General features: G+C 39.7%; 3 protein-coding genes across 5 annotated transcripts; 2 read left to right on the plus strand and 1 right to left on the minus strand.

The window, feature by feature from the left end:
* The first annotated feature begins 213 nt into the window (after positions 1-213).
* chrng (cholinergic receptor, nicotinic, gamma) lies at positions 214-6,440 on the plus strand. The gene is made up of 12 exons (XM_014984760.2): positions 214-987; positions 1,655-1,791; positions 1,884-1,928; positions 2,014-2,138; positions 2,297-2,452; positions 3,209-3,306; positions 3,414-3,614; positions 4,251-4,365; positions 4,461-4,575; positions 4,667-4,916; positions 5,060-5,193; positions 5,276-6,440. The coding sequence occupies exons 1-12, from the start codon at positions 924-926 to the stop codon at positions 5,468-5,470; spliced, it is 1,635 nt and encodes a 544-aa protein (XP_014840246.2). The 5' UTR covers positions 214-923; the 3' UTR covers positions 5,471-6,440.
* A 2,620-nt stretch (positions 6,441-9,060) lies between these two features.
* Positions 9,061-13,016, plus strand: LOC106916468 (phospholipid scramblase family member 5). The gene is made up of 6 exons (XM_014984782.2): positions 9,061-9,604; positions 9,821-9,898; positions 10,009-10,201; positions 11,714-11,825; positions 12,117-12,216; positions 12,832-13,016. The coding sequence occupies exons 1-6, from the start codon at positions 9,256-9,258 to the stop codon at positions 13,014-13,016; spliced, it is 1,017 nt and encodes a 338-aa protein (XP_014840268.2). The 5' UTR covers positions 9,061-9,255.
* A 360-nt stretch (positions 13,017-13,376) lies between these two features.
* On the minus strand, positions 13,377-23,320 carry eif4e2 (eukaryotic translation initiation factor 4E family member 2). Of its 3 annotated transcripts, XM_014984784.2 has the most exons (9): positions 23,147-23,317; positions 18,193-18,301; positions 17,638-17,772; positions 17,431-17,535; positions 17,176-17,328; positions 16,952-17,088; positions 16,469-16,523; positions 14,491-14,567; positions 13,377-14,392 (listed from the first exon to the last, which is right to left on the minus strand). In XM_014984784.2, exons 1-8 carry the CDS (start codon positions 23,164-23,166, stop codon positions 14,532-14,534), a joined length of 750 nt encoding a protein of 249 aa, XP_014840270.1. In that variant the 5' UTR covers positions 23,167-23,317; the 3' UTR covers positions 13,377-14,392; positions 14,491-14,531. The 3 variants fall into 3 exon arrangements, with proteins under 3 accessions (XP_014840270.1, XP_014840271.1, XP_014840272.1); XM_014984785.2 differs by lacking the exon at positions 16,469-16,523 and having other exon boundaries at positions 23,147-23,320; XM_014984786.2 differs by lacking the exon at positions 16,469-16,523 and having other exon boundaries at positions 16,948-17,088; positions 23,147-23,320.
* Positions 23,321-24,042: the final 722 nt, after the last annotated feature.

Below are 24,042 nucleotides of genomic sequence, written 5' to 3' on the forward strand. Positions count from 1 at the left end.
GGCAGTAGATACAGAAAAAGTATCTACTGCTTTTTCTGCATCTACTGCAGAAAAAGCAGTTTTCTGCAGTAGATTTAGTTCTGCAAAACATAGATTTTAGTTGCAATCAATGTTTTTACTATATATTGTTAAATTACCCTGGGTAACCCCTTTTGCAATGAGCTGTTTTTGTGTGTGGGATTTTGAAAATTAATTAATTAATTAATTTATTTATTGAGTACATAAATCTGTTTTGATTAATCAGGCACTGAATGATGCTTGTGTGTTGATGTGAGTGGGAAGTGCGGCTTATTGTAGGAAGTATTTTTGCACCCAACCTCAAAGTACCCACAGCAGACTGCAGTCACTCATCACATGTGCTGCAAATGAATAGGACTTACCACCTGTTCTCTTGACCACCAGGGAGTTTTTTTTTTTTTTTTTTTCTGTTTTACTTGTCATCACAAATAATCTAACTTTATTTATTTTCAAATTCTAGTTTTGTTTTAACCACAGCAAAGTCTGATTTCTACTTTTTAAAAACATGAAAAGCCCATCGCAGGTCACATGTGTGCTAAATTTGCCATCAGACTCTATATTACAATGTTCATGCCAGCCGATGAATGACAATGGACAGGTGCACTGAGCGTGAATGCAACACTGGAGGCATATAGAGAGAGCTTAGCCCAAACGGTTAGCATGTCATGACTCGTTTATGTGTGTGTGTGCGCGCGCGTGCGTGCGTGCGTGTGTGTGTGCGTGCGTGTGTCAGCTGCTCATGACAGAAATACATTTTAGATTTAACCCTAACCAGCAACGGCTTCCCCATCCTTCAGCCATCCACATGCAGACCAGACCTGTAATCCAAAGCAGAGCTTCTCCACCTGGTACAGTTCATGCACATGTGGTGAACTTTTGTCAGACAGTGCTGCAGAAACACACTCATGGATTCTGGACCTGGACGCTCTCTGCTACTTTTTCTAAGAGTTGTCATGATTTCTGCTGCAGGTAGGGATTCACAGCAAAACCTGTTATGGTTCAAAATTATTGTGACTTAATAAATACGACTCAGGTTACATTCAGTTTATGTTCTACTTTTAACGTGAAAAATAATAATTCAAGGAGTTAAGAAATAATTTTTTTATATAAAGTGTAGCTGGTATCTGATAAGAAGTATGCAAAAAATAAACTCAAGCATTTTTATTTATTCCTTCATCGAAGCATTGTAAATTATTTTTGCTGTGATTTTGGCTTTTTCATTACACCCAACAAAAGAAAAACAACTGGTTGTCTCGATTTCAGACAACCAGACGGTGCTTATGCTTCGTGTGTGCTTTTGTAATATGATCTGCTAAACACGTTCTGTAAGCCAGTATCAACATACACTGAATGAATGGTTCTCTTTTTTAATAACTTTAAATATTAAATAAAAAAGCATCATTCAAATGTGTTTATTACCTCAAATCTGTTAATAGAATGAACTGTTTTAACATCTTTGTTGTCTGATTGGTTTATTTGTCTGCTAAAGTGGGTTTCAAAATAATAGTTGAAACAAATCTTATTCTGTTGGATTCTGTTATTTTCCCCAGTAAATTCCAGTTTAATATTGAAAAACGGTTCACTGTAGTCAATGAGACATCGGATGTTTTCCTGTGTTCTTGTGCTTTGTTTGAAGCGTGTGCGGTCAACCTTGAGGGACAACTTTTCAAAGATTTGATGAAGGGCTACAACAAGAACGTGCAACCGAACGAGAAAAATGGAAATGCCACCCAAGTCTCCATCAAGATGACTCTCACCAACCTCATCTCTCTGGTGACCTGTTCTCACTCTGATGGCTTCCTTTAAAGCCAGTCGCTGCACAGGCTTATGATCTAACACTCAAACCTGTTCTCTCTTCCACTAAGAATGAAAAAGAGGAGGTTCTGACAACCAGCGTGTGGATAGAAATGGTAACTTTGCGTACAGTTAAACTGTGCAGAGATGTGATGCTGGTTAGAAATTCAAAAGTGAAGCAAGCAGGCCTGCTGTGTGCAGGTTTGGTGTGACTACAGACTGAGGTGGGACGAACCACCGAGATCAGCTTTATACGGGAACATAACATCTCAACTGCGGGTTCCCTCCAAAAACATCTGGCTGCCCGATGTCATGTTAGAAAACAAGTAAGTTCATCTAAACTAGCATTTCTTTAAGAGTGACTCAAGCTTTTTTTTTTTTTTGTTTAAATGAACTCATACATGAAGTGTGCAAATGTTGTAGAATGACAGTTTATTTGTGGGTGTTACTCTGGTTCATCTCTGCCTACGTTTCTTTGCTCCAGTGTGGATGGACAGTTTGAGATAGCATATTACTGTAACGCACTGGTATCGCCGGACGGCTGTGTGTACTGGCTGCCTCCCGCCATCTACCGCAGTGCCTGCGCCATCACAGTCAACTATTTTCCCTTTGACTGGCAAAACTGCACAATGGTCTTCCGGTAGGTACGCCGAGACAGTAATCGAAGAGAGAAACTGAGAAAAGACGTGAATAGAAGCGATGTTAATCAGTTCATGTCCTAACATGCTGATCTGAAAGGATAAAATATTATAAGTCTGTTTAATTTGTTTTCTGGGATTTATTTTAAGGGTTTATATGTCAGTATGTGGCACAAAATCATGATCAGTGTTTATTGGTTTGTTGCACTGATCTCACTTTGAATATCTCCTGATTTTATAATTTTTTTACTTCCAGATTATCCATTACAATTTCATTTATTTTTTAAATTGGTCTGTCTTGAATCACTTCTGCTCAATTTTTTCAGTTTGACTCTCCTTGTTTTTGTCTGCCACACATCCCTTCTTTGAAGCATTTAATGTTTATCAGATGCTTGTTGGGTCCAATAAGACAAACTAAATGAACTAAAGCCACTGCAACTGTAGGTAGTGCACTTTAAAATTCTGCGAACACGACAGGAGTGAAGTCAAAGTTGTGATAGGATGAAAATGTAAAATAAAGATAAACCACCAGCAAAGAAATACACAGAAAATGCTTCATCCTGAGGTCATTCAAAAGACAGCTTAAATATGAAAACGCTGAAACAGATCATTTCTAATCCAGTCTCTTTAGGCATTAAAATAATTCATTGTTCATTTCTGAACACTTCAATTTCTGATCTGGAGCAGGACTTTTTATCAGATTATTTATAATTGTCCTCACTAAGGAGTCAGACCATGTTCTTCTTCTCTGTGTTCAGATCCCAGACTTACAGCGCCAGTGAGATTGAACTGAAGCTCCAAAAGAAAGATAACTACACACTGGAGTGGGTGGAAATTGATAAAGAAGCTTTTACAGGTACAGAAACTCATTTAACAAGCTTTTGAAGAGCTGTAAACAGTTTAAGGTTTAGAAGCTGATGCTTTTACAGTGGAAACTGAAATCGTCGACGCTTGTGGTTTTAGAGAACGGCGAGTGGGCGATCAAACACAGACCAGCCAAGAAGATAATCAACACTCAGTATACCAAAGACGACCTGGAGTACCAGCAGATTGTTTTCTTCCTCATCATCCAGAGAAAACCTGTTTTCTACGTCATCAACATTATTGTCCCCTGCGTACTCTTCTCCTCCCTCGGCCTCCTGGTTTACTTTTTACCTGCCAAAGGTTTCTATTCTTCTAAAACAAAAAAATGTTCTCCTGTCTCACATTAAAATACAAAAACATAATCAAACTTATTTCTGTTTGCTAAGCGCCAAAATAGTTAAGAGAATTTCTAATTTAAACAAAAGGTTTACATGGATTTCCTTAAAATTTGTAAAAACTTAATTTTAAACTGTGTTAGTTGGGTCAGATTTTTTTTATTTATCCTTCAGTAAGATTCTCACAATAGTTTGCTAAGTTTAGGCCCATTCTCCTACTAGAACAAGTGTAACTGACTCAAGTTTGATGAGTTGTTTTCACTCACATTTTCAGCACAGTTTTTCTATAAGACTGAGATCAACTCTGAAAAACTGACTTTGCTGAACCCACTTAGACCCGGTACCATTTTGAACGAGCCATTTGCTTCTAATTACATGGCTGATAGTTTGAGAAATGACCTTAATATTTCCACATGCATTGATTTAAAAATTAGAAATAATTTATCAATTATATCCACCCCGAGACAAAAAAAAAAAGTTCATTCTGATTAAATGTCAGTCGGTAAACAAAAAAGGTTAAGTGTGTTTTTGTACATTGAAAAAATAAATAAATAAAATTCTGGTTTCAGCTCTGATTGAATATCGATTTAAATTTTCACAGCTGGTGGCCAGAAGTGCAACATGGCTATTTACTCTCTCCTGGGCCAAACCGTGTTTCTCTTTCTGATCGCTAAGAAAGTACCGGAGACGTCAAAAGCAGTTCCTCTTATTGGAAAGTAAGTCCATGTCCTTCACTTTTAGTTCCCTTCTGGCTGCCTTTTTGCTGACTTAAAACTGTGATTCATCTCTTTTCCGAAATCTTCCACTGCAGATATCTGATGTTTGTGATGTCAGTGACCACCGTTGTAATAATAAACTGCGTGATTGTCCTCAACGTGTCCTTAAGAACCCCAAACACTCACAAAATGACAAACAAAGTTCGCAAGGTAGGACGTTTTTTTCCAGATCAGATGCTGTTTAACCCTGATAAGTGACTTTTTCCTTGGAGATTCACCCCCAATTCCTTCTCGACTTCAGATCTTCCTGAACGTGTTGCCTCAGCTGCTCAGGATGAGGATGAAACCCTGGACGCCAAGCTGTGAAGGAGCCTCTGAAACCACTGACGGAAAAACTCCCGGCAGAGACAGAACCCACAGCCGGCGTCGCAGCTCCGTTACCCTCATCGCCAAAGCAGAGGAATATTTAGTGAAAGTGGCTCGATCTGAGCTGATGTTTGAAAAACTCAAAGAGAGGAACGGATTAATGAAGTCGGTGTTAGAAAAGCTTCGTAAGCATCGCCATCTTTGGGTTTTCTGAATGTGCTTTACCTCACACAGTGAAAGCAAAGTTCTGATCAGAACATACTTATCGTGGATGGTAATAAGATGCAGTGCCAGTGTAACGTAACTACATGATCCGTCTTTTACGCAGACGGTGGGCTGAAAGGAGGCACAGCGGAGCAGCTCAGCGTCAGTCTGGCTCAGGCCTCTCCGGAGCTCAGGCAGTGTGTGGAATCCTGCAAACACATAGCAGAGACCGCAAGGCAGCAAAACAGCTTCCAGAGTGTAAGCTCCTGCAAAGTGTTAAGCATGTTTGTGCTGATTGTGGGGAGAAGTCATAAACATTTAACACTCGACTTCGTCCTAGGAAAATGAAGAATGGTTCCTGGTTGCTCGGGTGATCGACAGGGTCTGCTTTATCGTCATGGCGTTGGTGTTTTTCATCGGCACGACCGGCATCTTCCTAATGGGCCACTTCAACCAGCCTCCCTCCAAACCGTTTGGTGGGGATCCAAAGGAGTATCTCCCTCCATTAGAGAACCACACCAACGTAACAGAATAGGAGCAGGACACAAGCCTCAGGACTTTCGCTGCCTGTCGGGCGAACTGAACTCTGAAAGCTGCATCAGGATCATAGGCGAGAGCTACAGCGCCCGCATCCTGTAGGCCAGTGGTTCCCAAACTTTTTCTTCTGCGACCCCCCAGTGGTTTCCAAACATTTTCTGCGCACCCCCCTATGGATTACAAATGGCTGTCTGGTTGAAACGAGCGTGTGACGGGGGAGGGGAGGGGGGCATCAACTTTTTTGGGGGCAAAATGAATGTACGTAGCTGAAAATAGACACCAACATCGGTAGCCTACAAGGTACTTGTTAAGCTTAAGGCTCTGTATTGATATTAGCTAGTCATCTTTTAGCTAACATTACCTGCATCCAACAGCTTTACTCAACTCAGTCGGTTAGTTTGGAGGGAAAAACTGTGAAAAGTTCTTTGCGTTTTGCTGGTTTGCTGCTGTGATTCTAACACAAACCTACGTAGCTCCGCACAGCAGCAGCAGGTCTCCTTCACAGGTGTAAACCCAGCGCGAGCGTCGTAGCGCTCATGTTGCGTTTAAAGGCGGCTCGGAAAAACAGGTTACAACATGTTAACAACGGATTAAACAGTTTTAACTGCTGATAAAAGTGACAGAGGACACAGATATGGGAAGTGTGGAAGCCTCTACTGTATCAAATTGAAATAGGAATAACAGAGAGTTGGCCATTCTAAGGTAAAAACCCAGCGCATACAGTGTTCATGTTTTGTTTTATTTTCATCCAGACGGCTTCCCGCGCCCCCCCTAGGGGGCGCGCCCCACAGTTTGGGAACCTCTGCTGTAGGCTGTGTAGGCTGCAGAGCACAATGCAGAACCCGTAACCTGATATGCATTTCATTATTTTCTGGTTGTGAGAAAGTAAGGTGTGTTGACTTTCACTGTTCTTGTTAATTGTTCATATGCAATAAACAAATAAAAATACATTCAAATAAATAAATAAAGTTTTTTTTTCCATGACAATCACCAGAAATCTTTCTGCTTCAGCGGCCTTGCAGGACTGCAATGCAAGCAGTTGAACCTCACACTGTCCGGCTCCAGGGCTGCATGAGGCTCCTCTGCATCTCCTGGCTAGTTAACCTGCAGATACACAGTCCTGGCTCAGCTTGCATATACATGTACAGTGCCTTTATATTTCTAGAAGTAATCTGTAAGCAGGAAAACACATTATCAGTGCGCTGTATGTATATTAAGAATCATAACAACACCAGCTGATGTCCTGCATTAACATTACCAACATCTTTGCCATATGCTGCTTCAAGATATGTATAGGACCTCTTGTGTGTGTCACAGCTGCCTTTACTTGTAGCCTTGTTGACTTGGGATTCATATGTTATCATGTTGAGTATTTCTGTAACTTGTACAGAAGCCCTAACACACACAGTAACCTCAATGCACCCCAGTCAGTCATCACAGAGTGTGTGTGGAGTAATTAGACTCCACTCACCACCTGTTCTGGCGACCACTCTGTGGCCCTTTTTATTTATTTATTGTTTATCAAACATAAATACAGATGAAATATCAGTTTCTTATTCTAATTTTAATCATTTTATTGTTGCAACCAAAATTAAAGCATATTTTTAATAAATAAAAAAAACAAGCCTAAGACGTCACTTTTAACAAATTTTCCCTCTACAATACATTTCTCATGCAAACTGTTGATTGGTGATGGTCAGGAGGGCTGAACATAATCACATAAACACAGGGTTTCTACCTCCAAACTAATTCGCCCAAAACATTGATTGGAAACGCCATTCTGGATCCAACAAAGAAACACCTCCATCCACTGGAAGCTGAACTGGATTTTTCTGAGCAAAACGGACATTAATTAGGTTGTGTGGCAGAAATGACTTCAAATGTTACACATTTAAACATATCAAACAGTTCTGCTATGATCTTTCGCATCACATAGCTTATTGCTGTATGCTATTTTAAATGTTTTCACTTTTTATTTATACTGGTTGTTGAAACAAGATCAAATTCATGGCTGCACATTACATTGCTAAATGTTGTTGGTTTTATGCTGATTTTTTTTTTTAACAGCGATTGCTATTATAAGTATTTTAACTTATCAATAGTTGTGCAACCCTTTACAGAAAAATAACATCATAGCAGTAAAACATAATAAGGTTGTAATGTTACTGTCTGGTACAGCTTTGCTCTTCAAGACATAAACTTGTTGTGATTGATGCATTTCTTATTTACCTGTGGTATAAAAAAAAGCTAATTTAAAAGACATCTGTAAGGGACAAACTTTTTTTTTTCGTAGCACAGTATGTCTAAAACACTACTTCTTCACATTGACAGTGTCAGGATTATAGGAAAGAGCATCTTGAGGTTCAAACATCTATTTTAAATGCAGCAAATATCTGCTTCATTCCAAAACAACTGCATGGCTTTCAGATTGCTGCTACTTTGCACATTTGACAGTTTTCTTTTATAATGTTCATCACAACTATGATCCAACGTCCAACATCATCTTCGAGGTCAAGAGAGCAGAAACATCTCCGTCCTCCCCCTGAAACACAATCTCACCGCACCGTCCACCCACCTCTGGGAGCCGGACTTCAATTTCATGGCTGAGTGGCGCTTTTCTGGAGCAACAAAAGGTGGATCCGGCTGGTTGAGATGGAAACGAAAGCCGGCAGGGAGACTTAGTTGGCGTGAGACGTCCGGAGATCCACACACACACACAAAGCGAGGCATTGGCTACATGAATAGTCACACACGCACAGATGGTGATGAGGTTGACGCTGAACTCCTCCTGAAATTTAAAGTTTGCCTGGTTGCTTCCAGCTCATAGTTAGCTGACCAGATGCATGAAGGGTGACCGCTATCGGTAAGAACGAATGAGATGCTTTTCTTATTGTTGCTCTTGACCAGAGATATAGAACTAGAAGAGAACTACAATGTTTAGCCTTGTGACCTTGTTGGGGGTCACGTTACATGTTGAGTGTACCGTTAAGCAGGAGTTTAGTTTGGTATCCCCACGGGCCGAAGAGTAAGACAACAGTGCTAGTGTGTGATGTGAATACGAAAAGAGCCACAGCCTGGCTTCTGTGGCAAGACTGATGTTTATATTGCTACCAGGGAGCAGACTAGTGAGAAACACTGAGTCAGAAAAGAGAGTTTCTAAATCTTATGCAACTTGTAGACATACTGAATAAGGCAAGGCCTTCTATAAGAAATCATTTGTTGTCTTTGCATTTTTACAAGAGGATAGGAATTTAAAAAGTCCAATGTTTGGAGAACTTTGCATTCAAACTCACGTTTTCTGTTGCAAACAACAGATTTGAACGTATGTGGAGTGGAAAACTAACACTGCACATCACCCTGAACACATCATCTCCAAACAAACATGGTGGCGGCAGCATGATGCTGTGGGAAGGCTACTCTTCTGAAGGGCCAAGGAAGCTGGTGATGAGAAGATAAATGGACGTAATAACCCTGAAAGAAAAAAACTATTAGAGGCTGCAAAAGTCTTGAGACTGTGGTTGTTGGGTTTACTTTCCAGCTATTTTAAATATACAACCACATTTGCAATAGAATAGTTTAAATTAAAGTTAATTATTTCATTAAAATGACCCAGTCAAAGTCCAAACCATAATCTCCGTCTTATCTGACTGAGTTTCACATAAAAACATTTTCAAAAACTGTTGCTCTTCTACACAATGGAAATACTTTTGGACACATTTCCTACATATGTGAGATAAGCAGACATTAAACACTGGCTGTGTACCAAATGTTCAGGTGCACATCATGTCAGCAGTGACCAGTCAGCCTCCTCCTTTTGGTCCACTTGAGCGAGAGAAGCACATCCAGGGCGTCTTCAGGGCTTTCAAGAACCGATGCGGGCCGTCCTGCGAGTGCCAGACTCAAGTGGAAGACGCCAAGTCCCACCAAGTGGCTCCTGACTTGGAATCTGAAAAACACAGTTCCGATCTCAGGCCTCATGGGGGTGGGATACAGGACGTGTGCATGCAGCCACCAGCGCCGAAGACGCCCGAGGAGGTGGAGCAGGACCTTGACGATGAAGCAGGACTGCAGTTTTTGTCGGCGTTAGATACAGTCAGGCGGATACATGTCACTGCGAGACCCGACCTACGGGGTGAGTGTGGGTGAACGCAGGCATGGTGAAAAAAAATAACAATTTTAACACTTTATCAGGTCCCTGTTTTTTTTTTCTTTTAAATACAACCTGTTTCATACAGAAGTACACATTATCATGGAGTGGATTTATAGTTTCACATAAAACCCTTGCTATGCTTTTGTGTATCTGCTTGTTTTGTTGTGTTGAAGTGTGACTCTTGCTCTTTCGCTGCAGGTCCACAGTGTGTTTCCAGAAAGATTTACAGCATCACCACCGGAAGCAGCAAGTCACAGATGTTTGTGGCTGTGGAGGGTACTCGCTTGTTTCAACTACGATCAAAACGAAAAATATTGACTGTAGAGTCAAAGGTCGTGCATTTTAATGTATTCCCCTTATTCCTGGTTCTGCCCCTTTCCTGTCAGAGAGCTCTTGTATGTGCCTCCATTTCTGTGGCCCGGCTCGGGCCTGCTCCCTGCAGGGGTTCGACTATCAGGGGCAGCAGGTCTTTTACTTTGAAAGGCCCCTCCGGGTGGACGCCTGCTGCTTGGGCTGCTGCCTGATGGAGATGAGGGCTTATTCATCTACGAAGCATCTCATTGGCACCGTATGTCAGAGGTCAGTCGGGATAAACACTGATCTACAGCATTTGCCTTTAAAGGAACCTGAACTTTGTTGTATATTTTATGTTACAACTTTTCGACGTTAAGTTTTCTCTGTCGCTTTAATTTGACAGAACTGTTGAAACGTTGGTGATATGCAGGCCTATTGTAGGTTTTTTTTAACACTTTCATGCATGTTTTGCATTGTGGTTGCTGCTGTTCTTGTATTTGTATTAGACTCAGACTTATTTTTATCGTCATTGTACAAAGAAACATAAGCAAAATTGGCAAAGAAATGTCCTTGCTTGGCCACCGGAGCACACACAAAAACACAAAAATTATATTTTTATATTTTTAGGTGTTGGTTGTATGAGTAATATGATTACAGTAAGTATCTTTTGAAATTATGAGGCTGAAGTACATAAGATCTACAGGTAGGGGAGAGTAGGTCTAAGTCTAAATTATTTTGGAAAATAAACCAAACAACATATTCAGTAGCAGTCTGATTTTAAAATTTTCTGTGTCATCAATAATACCAACTTTAAAACTGATGTGTTCTAATAATAATAATATCTAGGTAAATCTTTGTGTCATTGTTGAGCCACTTTTTGTACATGCAACAAATGAGAAAGAATAAGCTGCAAACAGGCAAGAGTACCAAATCTACAGAGCACAATACAATGTACTGGATAACATACAGCACCACCTGGAACATATTCTTAAGTTTAAAGTTTAAATGAAAATGCAAATAGATACCAAACTGGTAACTATACAAAAATAATTCATGGTACACAGACAACTTGGACCAAGTTCAGTCTGATTGGACAGCAGCTGAGATCTGAGACCAAATAAAATATTAAAAGGGCCATTTGTTAATCTAAATGTTGTTAATCAGGACCTTTTTTTTTGGAAATTGGATTTGTTAAGTATAAATAATACCATACTGTATCAGATTGAGCGACTGAACAGCTAATCACATGGACATTTTTCCATGTCACTCCATCCTCTGTCCAGACTGAGCCACTTTAGATTCTCAGGCCTTTCTGTAAATAGCAATGCGAGTCTTTAATGTTCCACGCAGTTGCAGCTGCAGTCTAAACCTGGAAGAGTTCACCAAGCAGCTGCCTGCATGGAAATACACCGACAGAGATGCTCAGTGATGGGAAGAGTCGCCCCAAAAATACTTCCTTTCTTCCTATGGCCTCAATCTAACCCCGAGGCTTTCTGGAGTGCCTTTACGTGAATCCGCACTCTTCAACGTTGAGTCTAATTAGGACTGACCCCTCAGAGGTTCCAGTGACCAGAGACTGACTTGATATAAATATTCTCTCAGTCGTGCGAGAATAAATCGTGCCCCAGTTTGAGCCCTTCCGACACTGAGCAGACAATGGTTTTTGTGCTGCAGAGTCACGACAGCTGAAAATGTGGTTACCCAAGCATCAGGGCAGGCCGTGCCACCGTGTGAAGCACTGCGCCGTGTTTCTGCCAGGTCGCTTATTGCTGCGTGTTTGCCTGGTTGTGTGGTCAGGTGGAGCATGTTCACCCCTCTCCTGGAGGTCTGCGACCCACAAGGAGCCTCCAGGATCCAAATTCAGGGCCCCTGCTGCCCCTTCCGCTGCTTCGCCAACCAACAGTTTCAGGTGATCTTATTTATTTACGATGTCTTGCAAAAGCATTCATGCCTGTTGGACTTTTTCACATTTTTGTCGCATCATTTGAAAATCCCTGGCAGCGTCCAGCAGGTTTTCTTTTAGAATTGCCCTGTATTTAGCTCCATTCATCTCCCCATTAGCTCTGTTGTCTATTGCATAAAATTATTAAATTGGTGGCACAAGGAGGCTCCACAGGCATGAGTACTTTTGCAAGTCACTCCAAATCCCCTCACCACCAACACAGCGCTATTTTAATAATGATTTTAAAATGATTCACAGATTGTTTCCAACATTGGAGAGCAAATGGGTACAATATGGAAGAAGTGGCCCGGCTTCAGCAATGAACGTAACACGGATCATGAATATTTTGGCTTGGAGGGTGAGTTCTAACCCTTCATCATTTGTTACAAAAATGACACCTGTGAAACAGTGAGAGATCTTTTCTTTTTCTCATTATCTGTTCCAGTGTAGGACGGTAGATTGTGCTGGCACAATGCAGTGCTTTGCCAAAGTATTTAAAGTTTTATTGAAGTGAACCACATATGAGGTGGTGCATAACCTTGAAGTGGGAGCAAAATGAGACCTGATTTTCAAAAAGATCGTTCAGGGCGATCTGCAGTGTAGGTTTTCCCACATAAATGGAACTTTGTCTCAAGTAATTAGGAGATCTTCTTCGTGTTCGTTACCTCTCTGATGCTGGTTTCATTCACATAGATAATCATTAAGGGGCTCTCGTTCTGCACCACCCTTTGTTGGTGTATCACATAAAATCCCAGCAAAATAAAGTTAGTGGTGGTTGCGTGTCTAAATAGAAAAAAAAAAAAAAAAACTACAAAAAAGGCCATTATAGCTCCAAAGACAGAAGCTGAGTTATCAGTCTCTTCCTAGACATTTCTTACCCGTTTGGTGAATGAGTTTCTTTGAGGTAGACATTTAATTTTTTCTGAATAAAAATCAGTTTCCTAACTTTGGTGGGTTTGTTCTTTTTCTGCAGTGCCGCAGAGCTTGGAGCCACATACTAAACTCCTGCTTCTGGCAGCTACTTTCTTACTGGCAAGTATGAAACTTAGTGTAGCTGCTTGGACTCCCATAACTTCTCTTCATAGCTTCAGAGATCATCCTGTCATATTTTTCTATAAGTATGCAATACCTGTGATCATGTGCCAGCTAAGATCGTGAAACTCAAGATGGTAGATTTGATCAAATCCAGGGCATGTCTTGGTTACTGAGGTTTTGAAAACTTTTTTAAAACCGATGATCAATTTACCAGTTTACTCTAGATTTTTGTTCAACTATGTATTAAAACAAATGTTGACATTTCTGTAACATATTTTGCAGCAGCAGGAATAATAGCAAGTACGTTCTCTAAACTGTTGCTGTCTTTTCAGAACCACATGTTCTTTGAGATGAGTTGAAAACCAAAAACTAAGAAAAAGAAAGCCAAGCTCCTCCGATGGCAAAGAAGATGAACAAAGGCAGGAAGAAACGAAAACATTGGATTCTTCGTCTACAACGCAGAAAAACAAAACGGAGCCACCCTTAGCAGCAGATGCATATTTAACTTTTATTGCTAGAATCCATCAGGTGCACATCTCCAACAATGTTACTCTTCCATCATTTGCCACAACATATTGGGCAGAATTAGACTTTCTCACAAACTTCAGACCTTAAAAAGAAAAAAAGAAGAATTGCCCAGGATGAAATCTATAACAAACCCTGATCCTGGGTAAAGTTTCATGTAATTTGCTGATAAACTGTAAAAGGTGATAAATATTGGACTCGGGAGGCTTTCACTGTGGACGTTTAAGTAAAGTCCTTTCTATGAACCAGTTGAAGACGTCGTATACCTTGAACTGATGGGACAGCTCGAGGCTCGAGGCCAGGCACTGTGATTGAGGCAGCTAGTAGTGAACCTTAAAGAAAGCTCCGATGCGACGTTCTGCTCACCGCGGGACGGCCCGTCTCTGTTCAGAGTAAAAGGTCCATGTCGGAGAGAGTGAAGTGACAGATTCATAAAGTATACACGAGTATATCGTACACGAAAATGATGCGATTGTGTTCAGAATGACAGGAATGGCATTTAAAATACATCGCTGTAATAAAACTTTGTCCACCTGTTGGCCTGTTTGAGTCCCACTAAAACTCCTCAGCAGACTCGTGTCAACAGCTTCTGCTCAACAATACATGACATTCATTTCTACATCAAACAAGTTTCGTTGTATTTTGTCCAGCACACTTTGGCAGCAAACAGACGGATGAGCAGACACCAGTCACACAGCCTCCCTCTGCTGGCAAGTTAACATGTTAAAACTCGTAAACAAGAATAATGAAGGCTTCGTTCTTCTCCGGTTGACTGATTATTTCTCTTCGCTTTGCCGATCGCTGGTGTGTCTTTCCTTTCAAGCATCAAAACTGGACAAAAATAGGGAATGGTCTTCAGGCCCTCTGTTCCTGTGGATATTTCCTCTGTCCTCATGTTGCACAGTGCCGATCCACGCAGAGGTATCCAGCCCTGGACTCGTCCACCCCTCAACACGCCACGTAAACACACAAACCTGCACGAACCAGACGGACAACGGCAGGAGGATGTTAAAACGCACCGGGAAGGGAATCCCGTTTAGTTCTCATTAGCTAAACCAGAAGCAGCTCTTACTCTTCCCAGAGTATCTCCGTGTGAGGGGCTAACGTCCGCCGCTAGCATTCACCAGACCATGGAAGTCTTCCCAGGCTCTGCGAAGAGAGGAGCATCCAGTGCTTCATCATTCACAGTAAAATATAAAGGTTTACTTTAAGGTCACTCAAACAGCAGTAAAAACAACCCAGATTTCCACTTCTTTGTCGACATATTTATGATTTGCTTTCTTTGGGGAAACCGTCTCCCATAAAAGCCGGGATCACTTGAGGATTTTAAAACTGAAACATTTTCTCTAATTACTCTCTGGGTGTAAATATCTAAGCGAGGTGAAGCTAGCAAACATTTCCCATAAAGCATCCAGGTTTCTACAAGCCAGGTGTTTTCTAAGAGGTCGTAAGTCAAAGGAAACTCAAAATCTAGAAACAAGAGGCAGAAATCCACAGGAAAAATACAGCACACATAAGAAAGACTACTGAGGAAAAACTATAGTCTGCTTCAGGTGTTTAAGCTGAATTTGATTGAAACTGAATTAAAGCATCATGATTAAGAAGAAGTCTTTATGGTTCTCATCCTCAAGCAGGTGAGATTAGGAGGCAGTTTCAGGAAAAAAAAAAATCTGCTTCCGTCATTATTGTAAGGAGAAATGAAATAAAAATGAATGTTCTGCATAAGACAGATAAGCAAGCTGGAAATCTGGCAAGAGCAGAAAAGACACGAGTGGGTTCAGGATACAGAACCCGATTAGCAACATGGCGACAGAGTGTGGAGCATCCATTACAGCCAGTTTCCTCCCATATGCTGCAGACGTTTAAATGCTTCTTCGTCCCACGGCTTTTTTGAAGATAGTTTTACAATCTGATCTCACTACAAAATGTGAATCTTGTTAAATGATACGTTATTTAAAACAGGACAACACAATATTTATTGTGCAAAACTTAAGCCTTTTTTCTCCAACTGAACTAAAATAACTTCTCAGAAAATCCACAAACCTCAATGCATTTCATCAGGATTTATGTGGCAGACAAAAACATACTAGTGTGTAACTGTGAAATAGAAGGAAAATAATGCTGAGGTTTTAAATTTTAATTACAAATGTGAATCAAATTTTAATTTCGCGGTATTGCAAAGGTATGCATGAGTAAGTGTCTGAATATATTACACCAAATCGGCTACGTTCTGACGTTAGGTCTTAATGCTCAAATCCATTTGTTTTGTTTTTGCGTTTGTTTAGATTACTGAATGATGTGGTCGCAGTCAGACTTCTGTGTGAACAGTTTACAAACCCAAAGTGTCCCGCGCCAAGTAAAAAAAAGGAAAGAAAGCCACCAAATAGCTAAAGCTGTTTGTGTGGCTTTGACTGTAACTTCTGGAGAGAAGTCTATCTGGATCCATAGTCTGACTACTTCATAATTTTATAATTATAATTTACAGCGTCTAGCTTCTTCTGGTGAATGATTATGATGCTTGTCTTGCATTGATCATAGATTTTTACGTCTATGATCAATGACGTAAAAGTCTGATAAAATGCTGCTTGACCGTTCACACTGCAGACATCGCTGAAAACTATGTATCCGATTTAGTACCACATATGGACGTGGCACAAACTGGATTTTCTGCGTTGTTCTGACATCCATGAAAAAGTCGGACACGGGTCGTTTTGCCTGCTGAGTGAACGTTGCTGTGTTTTGGGATGAGGCACTACCAGCGTCTTACATCAGACTAACAACTTTGCCTCTAACAAACTTTCTTTCTAGTACTGCTCCGTATCTAGCGCCAACTCTAACCAGCTGCCCCGTTTGCGCTGAAGGAAAAACACCCGCACAGCTCCCACTCCCATTTTTCACAGTGGTGATGTGCAAGTGTTAACCTTCCACCAAGCAGCATTTTGCAGGAAAGAAAGAAAGAACAAAAAAATAAATAAAGGGTCTAATTTAGTCTCCTCTGATCAGAGCACCCTGCTGGGTTTTCCAGCTGACCAATCCACACATTTCCGTACCTGAGCTGGAGATCTCTGCAGCTCCTCCAAGTTACCATGGACCTCTAGGCTGCGTCTATGATTAGAAAGTTAAGTTGTGCCATACTCTATTTTCAAATGATTTGATTGAACAGTGAGATGCTGAAAGCTTGGGAAATTGCTTTCAAACCTAGCCCTGCTGTGCTCCTCGGTCTTGAAGATGCTGCTAGATCAATAATGTTTTCTAGCCTCAGATTAAATTACACACAGGCAAATTTATGTAAAAAATTAAGTAAAGGTGATTTATTTGAGGAGTGATCATTTAAAAGTCCAATAAAAACACATTGAAGTTTGTGGTTGTTATAAGAGTATATTATGTAAGTTATAATACATAAATTAAAGGTGACAAGTTGCAGAATTTTAAATTCATATGATTCGCTACTAAAAAGCATGCAAAAATTATTAAAATGATTAGGAAACAGAAAGGTTGAAGGAAAAAATAATAAAACGAGGAGACATACATACTTAATGCTGTCTGTATGTGTCTTGTACTCCATGATGGTGTTGGGAGGCAGGTTGAGGACTCGGCGCAGCGTGTCTCTGATGCGGGCCGTCGTCGCTTGGTCGCTTGCCGTTTTGTTCCAGATGGATATAATGTCCTCCTGATTCAAAACAAAACGGGTCTGAGTGCTGAGATCAAGCGATGCAGCGGGTGTGTGCTTTGCCTGTTTGTGTGTCGCTGGATTCACCTGGAAGCGTACCGACACGACAGCGCCACAGATCTCCTCTCCGACCATGAACTGCTCCCCAAGCATGGCCAGGATCAGGTTCTCCCAGCATCGAGACGCCAGGCCTTTCCTTAGGCGAATGATCCACTTCCCACCCATTTTATTGGCATCATCCTAAAGACGAGGAATGATCCCAAGGCAAGGTTGAAAATCATGCTCCAAATGGACCAAGCAGAAAGGTTTGAGATCATCATTTAGGATCTCAAAAATCCTCACCTCCCACATGGGCTTTATGCCTTCCTTAAACAGGTGGAAGTCACTATGACCTGTGAGATCACCAGGCCGGATCATGTGGCTGTAGAAGCGCCAAAACTGCTCCACCTTGAGAATAGCAAAGGATTTTACGTAAATAAAAAGATGAAAAGGGGCAACAAATGTAGCATGTGGAGACCGTATATGCAGATGAGTTGATAAGTAACCGACCGAGGCAAAGCTGCCGATCTGCTTGATGTTCTGTTCGTAGCTCTGAGTGCTGGCCGGTCTCCCTGGAGTACGCCTCGAGTACCAGAACGTGTAGTTGTACTGAAGGGGATGCTCTCCTGGTCCTGGCACCACCATCTACCACAACAAGAAACCAGTGTAGTTATAACTGTTATTACATCACTGTGAGGAAGGGATAAAAAAAAAAAAAAAAGACTTTACTTGGAATGGCCTTTATCAGCAGGTAAAATAATGAAAATTACCCACATTTATTACTTTAATCAAAATCAAGAACTCTCAGCTTTAATGTCATTAAACTAAAACAGCAGTTTTTACTTTATACAATTTTTAATGCAAATGGTCATATTTCATTTGTATTAATTTCCAAAACCAGTTTGATTAAAGAACCCAAAGCACATTGTTTTCTTCAAGAAGTAAAAAAGAAATAAAAATCTTAATCCTGAAGTCAAACCTCAAAGAAGACTAGGCATTGCCATCAGGGTCTGTGGTTTTCCTACATTTCTGCAGGGGTGACAAGAGGTTGTTGTACTGCCTTACTTTTTTCTTTATAATGTTTTGCTCCTTGTCTTCTTCAAGTTTTTCCTTTTCACTGTCTTTCGGTGAGCCTTGATCCTGCTCGTGATCTCCACTGTCATCGTCTTTCAACCTGGATTAGATGGAAACATAAGGACCAAAATAAATCCAGGAGTTGACTCTAAATTGATACCAAAGGCAAACAAATTTTAATAATGTCTATGATTATAATTGAGGCTTTAATTATTAGTGGTGCTTTAGTTAGGACAAAGTCCATTCTTGTTTTTATTCACAACTGTAATAGACGGACGGCTGAACATGTAACACAAACCCCAAAACATAAATGTCAATTATGATGACCTCGTGGCGTGAAGATCCGCTGCAGGTTACTTTAGCTAGCCGGTCTTGTGAGAAATTCTGTTCCCCTGTGAAAATCTGTTCCCCCTGTGTCGGGAGCGCGCATTGCAGCCAGAGAAGTGGATTCGGCGGATCTGACCATTTTCACGGCGCTTCTGATCGATTTCTCGGTAAAAACTACTCATATAATCATGTCAGTGTTGTAACTTTCAGTTTAATCGGCAGCTATCAAAATAAAAATACATACGTAAATAAACGAGGTCTGGTGTGGAGGTCTTTTTACGCTGTTTTGTGTTATTTTAAACGTGAAGAGAATCGATCTTTTTTTTCAGCTTTTGTCTCGTAAGCCTCACAAATAAAAGTCAGTCAACAAACACGTTCCCAACACGAAGTGTGCATTTATAATTTTTCATTTCTGATAAAGGAGGAGGGAAGCTGGCTGATAGCAGGGCACAAAAATAAAGACTTCCTGAAAAGATCAGAGTGTAAACTTTTTGGCCAGTCACGTTCTAATGATAAATAAGGAAAATAAGGAAATGTCTAGTATGCTATCACACATAATAATTTTTGAGAATTTGGAAACAGTTACTTTTTATTTCCCAAAGTTATGGGGGAGAAGAGGAGAGAATGGATATTTCACCAGCCTGATAAAATCTGTTCCCCCAACTTAAAATGGAAACAAATTAATTTACCTGCAAGTCTTTTGCTGTGTTGATTCCACTCATTATCAACAATAAATCCTGCAAGTTTGAAAACATTTGCTCTATTTTTGACAAAGTTAGGATGGGGGAACAAAATATCTTAACCGCCTGATAAAATCTGTTCCCCCCCCTTAAAATGGAAACAAATTAATTTATCCACAAAGTCTTTTACTGTGTTGATTCCACTCATTATCAACAACAAATCCTGTGATTTTCATAACATTTGCTCTTTTTTTGACAAAGTTAGGTGGGGGAACAAAATATTTTAGCTTTCAGCCACCTGAAATAATCTGTTCCCCCTACATGAAATGGACATGTACAGTGAATTATTTTATTTGTTACCTAAAATGTGAATCATTAAATGAAGCTGTTTATTTCAGTTTGCAGAAAAAACTCCTAGCAAAAGAGGTTGTGGATTTTCCTGTTTCCACTGCGGCGTCTACAGCATGAGGTTGGACATTGCTGTGAGACTTATTCTTAACAGTGGTTGTTATAACATTAATTAACAAAAATTGTTTGTCTATAACTTAATAATTTCATTTCCTGTAGTTAATTAAAAGTAGATGCGGTTGAGGGTCAAGAAAACCCCCAACATCCTGCATATGAACATTATTAGAAAAAATTAAAAATGTGACACTTAAAATCTGGACTAGATTATTCTCCTCTTCAAGAAGAAGAATTAGAATTGATTTTGAAAAAGACTGCATGGGACAAGTGTGAATGGTAATCTCATCTTTATTGAAGTCTGACAAATCACTTAAAGGTTTCACAAATCCCAAACATGGATTAAAATATTCTGCTATTAGTTGAGAATAATTTAGTGTAGATTTGAAGAGTCTAGGTGTGAGTTTTGGAGTTGGAGCAGGTCTCATGTGACACAGATCCAAAAAACATCTGAAATTAACCTTTATTGAAGTTTCAGTTATTGTACTTATTAAGTGTTCATATTTAACAATTTTGTTAAATAACTGTTTTCACATGTTGATGTATTAAGTTTGGCTAAGTACATATTTTTTTTATCAAAACATACAAATTATAGTCATGACAAAAATTTTCATTAACACTCAAAATAAGAATATTAATGTTATAACAACCACTGTTAAGAATAAGTCTCACAGCAATGTCCAACCTCACGCTGTAGACGCCGCAGTGGAAACAGGAAAATCCACAACCTCTTTTGCTAGGAGTTTTTTCTGCAAACTGAAATAAACAGCTTCATTTAATGATTCACATTTTAGGTAACAAATAAAATAATTCACTGTACATGTCCATTTCATGTAGGGGGAACAGATTATTTCAGGTGGCTGAAAGCTAAAATATTTTGTTCCCCCACCTAACTTTGTCAAAAAAAGAGCAAATGTTATGAAAATCACAGGATTTGTTGTTGATAATGAGTGGAATCAACACAGCAAAAGACTTGCAGGTAAATTAATTTGTTTCCATTTTAAGTAGGGGGAACAGATTTTATCAGGCGGTTAAGATATTTTGTTCCCCCATCCTAACTTTGGCAAAAATAGAGCAAATGTTATGAAAATCACAGGATTTGTTGTTGATGATGAGTGGAATCAACACAGTAAAAGACTTTGTGGATAAATTAATTTGTTTCCATTTTAAGGGGGGGGAACAGATTTTATCAGGCGGTTAAGATATTTTGTTCCCCCATCCTAACTTTGTCAAAAATAGAGCAAATGTTTTCAAACTTGCAGGATTTATTGTTGATAATGAGTGGAATCAACACAGCAAAAGACTTGCAGGTAAATTAATTTGTTTCCATTTTAAGTAGGGGGAACAGATTTTATCAGGCGGTTAAGATATTTTGTTCCCCCATCCTAACTTTGGCAAAAATAGAGCAAATGTTATGAAAATCACAGGATTTGTTGTTGATGATGAGTGGAATCAACACAGTAAAAGACTTTGTGGATAAATTAATTTGTTTCCATTTTAAGGGGGGGGGAACAGATTTTATCAGGCGGTTAAGATATTTTGTTCCCCCATCCTAACTTTGTCAAAAATAGAGCAAATGTTTTCAAACTTGCAGGATTTATTGTTGATAATGAGTGGAATCAACACAGCAAAAGACTTTGTGGATAAATTAATTTGTTTCCATTTTAAGGGGGGGGAACAGATTTTATCAGGCGGTTAAGATATTTTGTTCCCCCATCCTAACTTTGTCAAAAATAGAGCAAATGTTTTCAAACTTGCAGGATTTATTGTTGATAATGAGTGGAATCAACACAGCAAAAGACTTTGTGGATAAATTAATTTGTTTCCATTTTAAGGGGGGGGAACAGATTTTATCAGGCGGTTAAGATATTTTGTTCCCCCATCCTAACTTTGTCAAAAATAGAGCAAATGTTTTCAAACTTGCAGGATTTATTGTTGATAATGAGTGGAATCAACACAGCAAAAGACTTGCAGGTAAATTAATTTGTTTCCATTTTAAGTAGGGGGAACAGATTTTATCAGGCGGTTAAGATATTTTGTTCCCCCATCCTAACTTTGGCAAAAATAGAGCAAATGTTATGAAAATCACAGGATTTGTTGTTGATGATGAGTGGAATCAACACAGTAAAAGACTTTGTGGATAAATTAATTTGTTTCCATTTTAAGGGGGGGAACAGATTTTATCAGGTGCTTAAAATATTTTGTTCCCCCATCCTAACTTTGTCAAAAATAGAGCAAATGTTTTCAAACTTGCAGGATTTATTGTTGATAATGAGTGGAATCAACACAGCAAAAGACTTGCAGGTAAATTAATTTGTTTCCATTTTAAGTTGGGGGAACAGATTTTATCAGGCTGGTGAAATATCCATTCTCTCCTCTTCTCCCCCATAACTTTGGGAAATAAAAAGTAACTGTTTCCAAATTCTCAAAAATTATTATGTGTGATAGCATACTAGACATTTCCTTATTTTCCTTATTTATCATTAGAACGTGACTGGCCAAAAAGTTTACACTCTGATCTTTTCAGGAAGTCTTTATTTTTGTGCCCTGCTATCAGCCAGCTTCCCTCCTCCTTTATCAGAAATGAAAAATTATAAATGCACACTTCGTGTTGGGAACGTGTTTGTTGACTGACTTTTATTTGTGAGGCTTACGAGACAAAAGCTGAAAAAAAAGATCGATTCTCTTCACGTTTAAAATAACACAAAACAGCGTAAAAAGACCTCCACACCAGACCTCGTTTATTTACGTATGTATTTTTATTTTGATAGCTGCCGATTAAACTGAAAGTTACAACACTGACATGATTATATGAGTAGTTTTTACCGAGAAATCGATCAGAAGCGCCGTGAAAATGGTCAGATCCGCCGAATCCACTTCTCTGGCTGCAATGCGCGCTCCCGACACAGGGGGAACAGATTTTCACAGGGGAACAGAATTTCTCACAAGACCGGTTCTGATAAACTTATTTCCCCCGTAATCTTAAAACAGATCATGTTTAATTGAAAAACAGAAGCGCATATCCTCCTCTATGAATGTGGTGCATTAAATGCAACTCACTTTCTGTCAAACGGAGAGCTAGTACATCTGTCTGTATATTAGGGATCTCTGATTCTACTTTTCTCCCCGGGTTCGCACGCCGTCTTTCACTTCTCAACTACTACAACACCGAGGATCGAGGGCCTAATTGGCTTACGGCATGCTAAGCTATAGCTAACTACTGACCAACCTTGAGTAAACCTTCTACTTTACATTATTGCTTTATTCGGCAATATATACTTTCATATTAGAGAACCTCACTCTCAGATGACTTAAAAAAAAAAAACATTCAAAGAATATACTACCACGCCATAAAGCTGACACACCTCTCATTTAATACAACGTCGCCCATAGTAACTTTTCAACCCTCGGTTAGTGTCTAAAAGCGACCATCACGCCCGCTGTAACGCACATATTTAATCAAAACCTGTACTCACGCATCAAATTTGTTGTTCATTATTTTCTAGATAGAAGTCTAGCTTTCGGAGTCCGACAACAGCCTCCCGAGTTCCGCAGGAACGGTGACGCGCGGTCCTTGCTCATGGACGCGCATGCGGCTTGTTGGCAGTTGCAGCGAGCTGGAGAGGTCAAGAGTGAGGCGCGCAGGCGCAGAGCCCCAGAAGTTTTGACACCGAGAATCTCGTTTTTTGGCGTGAAAAAACGAGATTATGAGTCAATGGCGCGCACCACGATAAAGAAGAATATGGTTAAAGAGTTGATTTTCTTTAATAACATTCCTTAAATTAACAAAAAAAAAAAAAAAAAAAAAAATGAGTGCGATATATTTTGCTTCATTAACAAAAACTGAGTTATATCTAGTGATATAACTCAGTTTTTAAAAATAATTTTATTAAATTTGGAAAACCCAAATTTCCTTTTTTCAGAAAAATAAGTTATTTTGTGACAATGATTGAAACGTTTTTCAAGCACAAATGCCAACATAATAATATGCATGTCTGCCACATTTTACACTATGTACTTGGGGCATTTTTTTGTTACGAGTTGTGTGAAATGGGGGCATGGTACCAAGTCCTTCTAAGAACTAAACCAGCATCTCCACGATCCCAAAATTACGGCTTACTTTGGAAACGTTTATACTGGCACTAAATATATAAAGGCACTAAATTCAAGCAACTTTAATTTAGTGCCTTTGTACTCTTCTTCTAGACTCTGGGACCTTAATTTCCCAATAAGCTGTGCTAGCCAAAATGTTAAATGTGTTCTCATCTAAATAAATTACTAAAAATTATACCAAAACTTTCTTTACAAGTAGCATTCCAGATCCAGTAGCATTTTGATGAACAAGGTTTCCTACAGCCTGAAGGAGCGCTGT

Source organism: Poecilia mexicana, unplaced genomic scaffold (genome assembly GCF_051168715.1).
Source record: "Poecilia mexicana isolate PSO_F unplaced genomic scaffold, ASM5116871v1 scaffold_17, whole genome shotgun sequence".
NCBI classification, from domain to species: Eukaryota; Metazoa; Chordata; class Actinopteri; order Cyprinodontiformes; family Poeciliidae; genus Poecilia; species Poecilia mexicana.

Coding starts and splice junctions, on each gene's coding strand:
- LOC106916468 (XM_014984782.2), top strand. CDS start 9,256: ATGTCAGCAGTGACCAGTCAGCCTCCTCCTTTTGGTCCACTTGAGCGA. Junction 9,605..9,820: donor TGCGAGACCCGACCTACGGG/GTGAGTGTGGGT, acceptor CTTTCGCTGCAG/GTCCACAGTGTGTTTCCAGA. Junction 10,202..11,713: donor ATTGGCACCGTATGTCAGAG/GTCAGTCGGGAT, acceptor TTGTGTGGTCAG/GTGGAGCATGTTCACCCCTC.
- chrng (XM_014984760.2), top strand. CDS start 924: ATGGATTCTGGACCTGGACGCTCTCTGCTACTTTTTCTAAGAGTTGTC. Junction 4,366..4,460: donor GCAGTTCCTCTTATTGGAAA/GTAAGTCCATGT, acceptor CTTCCACTGCAG/ATATCTGATGTTTGTGATGT. Junction 4,917..5,059: donor GTCGGTGTTAGAAAAGCTTC/GTAAGCATCGCC, acceptor TCTTTTACGCAG/ACGGTGGGCTGAAAGGAGGC.
- eif4e2 (XM_014984784.2), bottom strand. CDS start 23,166: ATGAACAACAAATTTGATGC. Junction 17,329..17,430: donor GCATAAAGCCCATGTGGGAG/GTGAGGATTTTT, acceptor CCTCGTCTTTAG/GATGATGCCAATAAAATGGG. Junction 17,089..17,175: donor TCGTGTCGGTACGCTTCCAG/GTGAATCCAGCG, acceptor GTTTTGAATCAG/GAGGACATTATATCCATCTG.